This window comes from Hakea prostrata, chromosome 8, assembly GCF_041222555.1.
Source record: "Hakea prostrata isolate BN-2017 chromosome 8, UWA_Hpros_2, whole genome shotgun sequence".
Lineage (NCBI taxonomy): Eukaryota > Viridiplantae > Streptophyta > Magnoliopsida > Proteales > Proteaceae > Hakea > Hakea prostrata.
In genome coordinates this window covers 10,068,127-10,076,595 of record NC_142607.1, presented here as the reverse complement: position 1 = coordinate 10,076,595, position 8,469 = coordinate 10,068,127, and the positions used below count along the sequence as shown (strand labels likewise).

At 37.6% G+C, this 8,469-nt stretch overlaps 1 protein-coding gene across 1 annotated transcript; it reads right to left on the bottom strand.

The window, feature by feature from the left end:
- Nucleotides 1-476: 476 nt before the first annotated feature.
- On the bottom strand, nucleotides 477-7,638 carry LOC149006778 (putative disease resistance protein At1g61190). The gene is made up of 4 exons (XM_089166985.1): nucleotides 7,466-7,638; nucleotides 3,656-6,269; nucleotides 2,016-2,113; nucleotides 477-873 (listed from the first exon to the last, which is right to left on the bottom strand). Exons 1-3 carry the CDS (start codon nucleotides 7,636-7,638, stop codon nucleotides 2,039-2,041), a joined length of 2,862 nt encoding a protein of 953 aa, XP_089023111.1. The 3' UTR covers nucleotides 477-873; nucleotides 2,016-2,038.
- Nucleotides 7,639-8,469: the final 831 nt, after the last annotated feature.

Here is an 8,469-nt window from a genome sequence, read left to right as displayed (position 1 = left end):
CCCCGTCCGTTCTCCGTTCTCCCTGTCCTCTCTCCTTCTCCATCCTGGGCCTGCCGTCGTCCTCCTTTGCGCCGCGTGCTTGCCCTGCCCCGGCTCCCCCCGCGTCTCCCCCTCCCCTTGGTTTCCCCCCGTCTCCTCGTCCTCGTCCTCGGCTCCTTTCCTCCCTTCTCTTCTTCTCCGTGCTTTTCTCTTCTGGTGCGGTTCCTTCCGGGTCCTTTTCTTCCTCCTTGGTTTCTGGCTTCTTCTCCTTCGTCTGCTCCTTCTTCGCCCCTCTGTTTCTTGTTCTTTGGTGGGTTTTTCGTTGTCCGTGTCGTTCCGCTCGTCCTGGTCGGGGGTGGGTGGGGGGGGGGCTGCCGGGCGTGGTTTCCGGTGGTGCTGGTTTTCGTCGGGGCGGTGTCGGTCTGGTGGTCTGGGTTTCTTCCCGTCGGGCGCATGGGCGCTGTGCCGGTCCGACATGGCGCATTCGCCTTGGTGCTAGTGCAATTTGCTCAAATAATTATACACAATACACAAACTAATATGAAAAACACTAAAGATGACTGCAAAAAGTTATAGCAAAAAGCTTCAACAGGAAATCATATGAATGTCTTCAACCACAATCAAGTGAATTACGGCATTAATGAAGCAACAAAATAGATCTTAAGAGTGAGCTGCATGCAGCCACTGCTAAATGATTTTAAAACTCCAAATGTCACGCACTACTTAATTGTGAGATGCTTATGATTGTTGAGTAGCCAACATCAAACAGCAACCTCTTAAAATTAAAGGTACACCCCAATTATATATCATAAACACCAAGACGCCATTCCCTCTCAACATAGTTGGCTTGATCACCTCCTTTGGAAACCTGTAGTTCCAGAGTAATACATCTTCCTGTTTATATATCAAAGTTAAAATAAACCATTCAATTATCATGGCTATTGAGAACAAAGCATGGATTATTGTAAATCAGAGATTTAAATGATATGCTCAATGGTGCATTTGATTACAACCACGCAAAACCAAACAAGGGATAGCAGGTCCAACTAAAACTGATTATATTGTTTGAGGTGGGGTGGGGGTGAGAAAAAGAGAAGCATATAATGAAAAAAATAAAAATAAATGAAAAATACAACAAGCGAGGACAATAAATGAAACAACAGAGGGTCATCTTTATCAAATAAAAAACTCATTCTAACAAAGAGTAACTCATCTATTTCACACAAAATTGTTTTCATCTCCTTAACTACCTAACATGCAAAACATACGGATGGAAACAGACTCGCTTGCGGTGGTATCTCTAGCTGCCAAGAGGAGGCTTCCATGGTATATGATGCACCTGTGGCGTACATGCTTAAAGCCTTTCTTAACTATAATAGATCGAATGGACGATACTTATTTTTATAGAGAATAAACTCAATGGTGGATCATTTGGCCAAATCTACAATAAAAAGTCAATCAACTGAGCAAATACAAACCTGACCTGCATCAATAATTAGGAGATGGAGAAAGATGTGATGTGTATGTTTAGTTTCAGGTTTGAAAGCTAGGTATCTACTAGAGATGAATGTATTTAACATTTAATTTATTTTTATTTCCTTAATACATCTGAACTTTTTCTGCAAGAAAAAATAAAAATAAAGAACGTAAAAACAAAAACACTCAAAAGTAAGAGATCATACAATTGGCTTCAACCACAATCAAATGAATCATAAATAGCATTAATTAGGTGGCAAAATATATAGATCTAAAGAGTGGTTGCATGCAGCCACTTCCAAATGAGTTCTAAGTGCTTAACTAATATTGAATGCAACCATTGTCAAACACCCACCTTTGGAGTTCTACACCTCAACTATCATCAAATCTAAGACACCATCCACTCCATGGCCAACAGTGATTGTTGATCATCTCCTTTAGAAACTTGTAGTGCTTCAGTAGTAACTATGCAAACAAAATTCATGCATTTCTAACAAAATTAGAAAAGATCATGCAATTATCACAGCTACTGAGAAAAAATAAACTAAAAATAAAACTACCTTGAGGAAATGAATTGTAACGCCTAGTCGAAACACTGAAGGTCATCATCAACATCTTCCTTTTCTTCCTCCTCTTTTTTTTTTCTCCATTCCTTTTCCTGCACACATTAAATCCTACAATTATAGCATGACCAATTGGGGTATTACATATAACATGAGAAAAGTAGCAGAAAATGTGGCTTGATTGTAAATTGAATACAAGATTTCATCATATGGAAAACAAGAAGAAAAAAAATCCTAATGTTGTGACATTTGATAATTCATAATAAGCATAGATTTTTATCACTTCACTATACAAATTAAGGGACAGAGCTAGATTTAACATCAAAAGGAGCCAAGTAAATGGTACTTCACACTGAATACAATGAAATTTCTATCGATGAATTTATCGTTAAAAATTTTCTCCAATCAAGGGCTCAAGTACTCATTTCTTACACATGAAAAGAGGATTGGAGGGAAAATTTAAAAATTTCAGAAAGGGAATGGAAAATTTTTCAAAAAATTGGGAAGGGGTGAGTGCTAATATCTTACATATGGATAGAGAAAATTTTAAAAAGTAGAAACAAATTGTGAATTTTTTTTTTAGGAGGTGGGGGATGGCCGCAATGCGCTCCGCCCATTACAAAGCTAGTCGAGGAATTAAGATTTAAGTTATTTGTTGTACAAAACCAATGGATTAATATTAGTAACTATTTCTTTTAATGGCTTATGGTGGTTTATTAACAAGGATCAAGTTGCAATTCTTGTGGAATAGGAAACAAGCTAGGGCAACGAATGAATTGTTGAATTGTAACTGGGGCAACGAATGAACAATTGTTGATGGAGTATTTTAAAAATAATAGAAGTGGTCATTTTTGTTGGGGAAATAATTAACAGTAGGATTCTTTACAATGAAATTGAATACAATGAGTTAAAATCATAGGATAAAAAAATGGCATTGCATGAATCTATACTAGCACCATGTCAATATTTCAATAGATCATACGTTACAAGTATTACTTAAATGCAAAAAGAAATTGTATAAGTCTAAAATCAGAAATCTTTCATTAGAAAAGCAACGCAAAACTTTGGCATATTCTTAAGGGATCCAAAAAATTAAATTTACTAAGTTGAGATTCAGATAAAATTATCCTACCAATATAAATTAGTGAAATATTTTCTCTTTATCTTTTCAAATGGTAAAAAACTGTTGATATACTACTCAACAAGTTAAGCCCAAATCTACCAAAAAAAAAAACAAGTTAAGCCCAAATTGCATTAGGTGGGCCGTGGACCTAATAGCTGAGATTTTTTTTTTTGGGGGGGGGGGGGGTAAGGTGCTGAAAATCTATTTAACTAAGACTTGCAGATGGAGGTAACAGTCAAGGTTAGACTTTTTATTTTAATTGGAACTACTTCAAGAAGTAGTGATTGTTTGACATCCTGAATTAAAAAACCAATTAACCAACTATGGGTCCTAAAAACTAAATAATCAACTAAGGATCTAGAAATTCTTACCAATATATATATAACAAAAATACTAGAGAATTTGATGATGGTCATTACATCATGCATGTTAAATTCAAGGAAGGGGAAGTAATCAAAAGAAATTACCAAAACCATAAATAAACAGACTTAAGTATTAATCTTGTAATTCTTACCCGTTTCTTGCCCTGAAGGTAACTTCTTATTGTTGAGTCATCTTCATCATATAATAATAGATTTGCATGTTGGACTCCAAATGGAAGTCTCATCAATTTAGGACAAAGATAAACAAATGCTTCAGAGAGAGATGGCCACTTCATCAAATCCGGTAGATGTTGATGGTTGTTGCAGCATACGGCTATCAATTCTGGTAGCTCACATAATTCTATTGTCTTCAAACTTGGAAATGCATTGATGATAGAATCCAAGTCGTCTTCATCATCTACTACAATGAGGTATTCCAATTGAGAACATTCATGCACTTCTAAGTGGTTCAACTTGAGTAACAGTGGCGCCACACCACCAGTGAAAAGCACCTTCAGCTTGGGGCACCTCTTTATTATTAATAGCTCCAAATTGGAAAATAAGCATGATGATGATCCAGGGCGAAGTGGTTGTTGCGGAGGAATCCTTCCATGGCAGATTGTCTCCAATTCATCTAGATCTTCAAGTTTCAGCCGTTTTAAGTCTTGAAAAGCAATTATATTAGTATTTCTCTCATCGACTTTCTCCTCTTCTACCACCACTAATGTCTTAAAATCTTGACAACATACCACTACAAGCCTAGTATAACCATGATGAGTTGGGACACGTGTCAAACCTGTGCATGAGTGAAAGCTCACACTTCTGTATGACTGTTCAATGGCTTTTGGAATGTTCGAATAAATTGAAGGATCAATATCACAATTCCACATTCCTAAGTTTCCTATAAAGCATTTAGCTAATGGATTCAACAATTGTGGATTCACCTTCACTTTCCTCATTTCGATATGGATGCGAGTCAAGTGAGTCAATTTGCACAATTCCATCATGTTGCTGGTAGACAATTTCCATCTGCTCGCTGTGTTAGAGAACTCCTCTAGCTTATGCAATCCAGAAAGAATTCCGTGCGGTATCCTCTTAAGGTTTTGAGTCCCGAGCATACTAAGATGCCTTAAATTTTTCAGCTCCTTCATTTCCACCGGTAGCCCTTTTAAACTGTGACACATAGTCAAGTCTAAGGATATGAGCTGAGCTAGCATTCCAATTTCAGGCGGTAATTCTTCTAGGTATGTACAATTCCTTAAGCTCAACAAGCGGAGGTTGACAAGGTGAGATATTGAAGGCGGCAAATTTCTTAATTTCCCGCAATTGCTCAAATCAAGTATCTTAAGTGCAGGCATGTGCTCCAGGAAGTGCGGTTGGGGCATGTACGTCAAAGAGTGGAAATGATGTCTAGGGAGAATTAAAAAAGTGTGTAGATGTGGACAATCATCTGATAAATGAGGTAAAGACTCTACAGAATAATACAATGATATCTTTGTTGCTTCCGACCATTCTGAGACTCTACCTGCCGCGTCTGCAATGATTTTATTGGGAGATTTTATCCACAAACCAAATTCGCGCAACACATCGTGCACTTTAACTATTCCATTTCCCGCATCCTCAAGCATGGATGAATTTTGAAGATCTCGAACTAGAACATCAACTTTGTCTCTCATATCCCCAAGCGTCGGCATCCTATCACATAGGGCTTCTTCACCAATGCCAAACTTGTTGTATAAATCATTGTCTCTATAAATGATTGCATCCTCAGGATATAGGCAGCAATGCAAGAAGAGGGATTTTTCAAGTGGATTCAATTTTTCAAAGCTAAACATAAGAATTGGAAATACCTTTTCTTCGAAATCTTGAAGGTTAATTGCTTCTGACAATTGTCTCATCTCCCTTAAAGCGTCTCTCCATTCCCCTTCTGATTGTCTTGTTGACATCGTGCCACCAATAACTGTTATAGCCAACGGCAATCCATCGCACTTTCTAACAATTTCTTGGGCAAGGGTTTCTATTTCTGGCTGAGATCGAATCAAAGTCTCCCCGACTTTGTTCATGAAAAGATCCCATGCTTCAACTTCTGGTAGCTTGTTCACTGGAATTGCATAAAGAGAATCCCTTCTTGCAAATCCGATCACAAATTGTGTAATAACGTTCAACAATCGAGACGCCAATATTATTTTGCAGCCGTTCTCCTTGGTTGGTGCAGGAACGCAAGTTTCATTAAGATCAACCTGTGGGTTCGACTTCCACATGTCGTCCAATATTAACAGATACTTACCCGTTTGTCGAGAAAGTTTTTGTCTGACATCGTTGTCGTCGGTGCAATTCAACCCAAAGCCTTGTGCAATTTGTTTTCTCATTTCTTGGAAATTTGGTGTAGCCGACAGCGTAGTGAAAATGACGGAATCGAAGTGCTGCTCGGTGTTTCTAAAGTGGTTGTAGACGTGTTTCAGGAGTGTCGTCTTCCCGATTCCTCCCATTCCGTGCAACCCAACAAAGAGATACTTATCGCCCAGCACAGCTTCCATGATTTGATCCTTGAGTGACTCTCTTGTTGTTTGGCCCTCCATAGAAACTACGTTCTTCTTCCCTTCCTGCTGTGAGGTAGAAGCAGCCACCGCAGTCCAACCGCCTTTTGGATCTTCCTGGTTCAAGTTGTCCACTTGCTTGAGTCTCAATGCACTTTTGCTAGCCGGTAGCGTGACACAAGCAGAACCAGCTTGCACATCCTCTTTGCCGCTCTTCTTCTTCTTCGTACTGGTTCTTAGTTGTTGGCCTCATAGAGCTTATCGGCTTGACTGAACCAGCGTTCTGCATCTGCTGATGCTCCAACACCTTCTGCCTCTTTGCATATTCAGTTTTTCTCTCGTTTTGCTCCTGCCATCCAGCGTCTCTCTGTCCTATTCAGCTCTTCGATGTTGTACCCAATATTTCGTATGAGCCGAAGCCTGGCTCTGATAGGTTCGATCACCTGTTGGGGAATCCATCCGATTATTCCGCTTATGAAACTTGCCATACTTCGATCGCCTGTAGAATTTGTGTTACTGGAAGGAAGAAAGGATCGAAGAAAGAGATCAGAGAATTGTGGGAAGCAAGCAAGAACTTCAGAGTGTTTGGATTGCAGTACCGATCCTTGAAAATACAATACAGATGCACTGCACTGACTCCGGATAATCCAGAATTGAAAGTAATTATCAAAAACAACTTGTGGACTCCAGAGCATCAGCACTATTAGGTAGGTGACAAAGGGAATCAAACCCATGTAGGTTCTTTTTTCTTTTTCTCATGCAAAACAAAATCCATCTAATCTATTTGAGCGTACAGGCGTACAGCTAGATCATAGAAAAAGTTTCTCTCTCCTTTTGGAAATGTGAATACAATTAGCCTATCTGAAAATTTTTTTTTTTTCATCAGATAAAAGCATAATTCTTAATTCTTGAGAGATAGGAATCAAGCTGCCAAAATAATTGGCAATGATTTACCTATAACATCTACGTTATATTAAAATATTTTTATTTTAACCTCAAACAATGAATTTAGTTGGCAAAAATTAAGGCCTTATTAATTATTATATGAAGTTAAAAAAATTTAAATTTTCTTAAAACTAAAGTTTAAATTTTATTATATATTTAAATAAATTATATAAAATTATTACCTTAAAAATGTAGTTTCAAGTAAACTACGCTGAATAAACTCAACGTTAAGAGATTTTATATCAAACAAAAGTAAAAGATAATGGGACACAATAAATAATGCAATATCCAACTTTTTATGTGGAAACTGAGATTTTTTTTTTTTTTGTCTAAATCAGAATTACACAACCAAGTAAAAGATAATGGGACACAATAAATAATGCAATATCCAACTTTTTATGTGGAAACTGAGATTTTTTTTTTTTTTTTTTGGGTCTAAAACAGAATTATACAACCACAAACCGAGAACAACACACGAACCTAGGTGTAACAAACTCCTGTGCCCATGGACAGGATAAAGGCCACTCCACTCTACTCGGCACAGTGAAAGCCTTCCGGGCTACGGAGTGGGCAAGCCCATTACAATCCCTAGAAATAACAACAAACTGGCAAGAGGAAAAATCCTGCCTCAAACAAAGAATATCTTCTACCATGGCAGAGATTGTAATCTCTCCATTACAATCAGGGTTGTTGAGAGTTTTCACAAGACCTTCACAATCTGATTCCACCCTTACCTTCCTCCAACCCAATGCCTTCGGTGAGCCTCCTTGATGCTTCGTTTCTCCCTAGCGTGCAGCGTGGATGAAAAACATATAAGAAATCAATTTCTGCTCATTCCAAAATGTAATTTTTGGAAGAAAAACTCGAATGGAGAAAAAATCATTAACTTTTCTTCTCCCCCTTCATATAGAAAATCAATTTATTAAAAAGGGCATTCGCTAAGTCATATTACAGAGATTTCGTGGAGTTGTCTAGGAGTCTACAAACACAATAGTCATATCTAAGAACACCTATTACTGGACATCAAATTAAAATTACTCATCAAAGCTCAAATGTCTTTAACTTAAGGTGTCAATGAGTACACTTTTGGTAATTCAATATAGTTTCGATATGGTACCCAACTTTGAATACAAAAATCGAATCGTCCTATTAATTTACATGGTTGATCGTCTTTCTTTTCAAATGATTTAGTCTTCATATTAATTTCAAACTGAACCTTTTGTGTGTCATTTTGTATGAACGAAACCATATAACTTTTGTTTTTAGCTAAGAAGAGGGTGATGACAACGAAAACTACGATTTTAGTATGTTTTTAATTGTAAATTATATTTATATCCCTTAATTTGGTCTACCAATTCTCTTTTTACATCCGTTGTACCTAAAATCGAACCTTCGAATTCGTTTTTATATGTACCATATCAAATTCACCTGGTTTGTTTTCCGGGGTCCCAAAGAAAGAGATCCTTGTGGGAAGCAGAAGAACT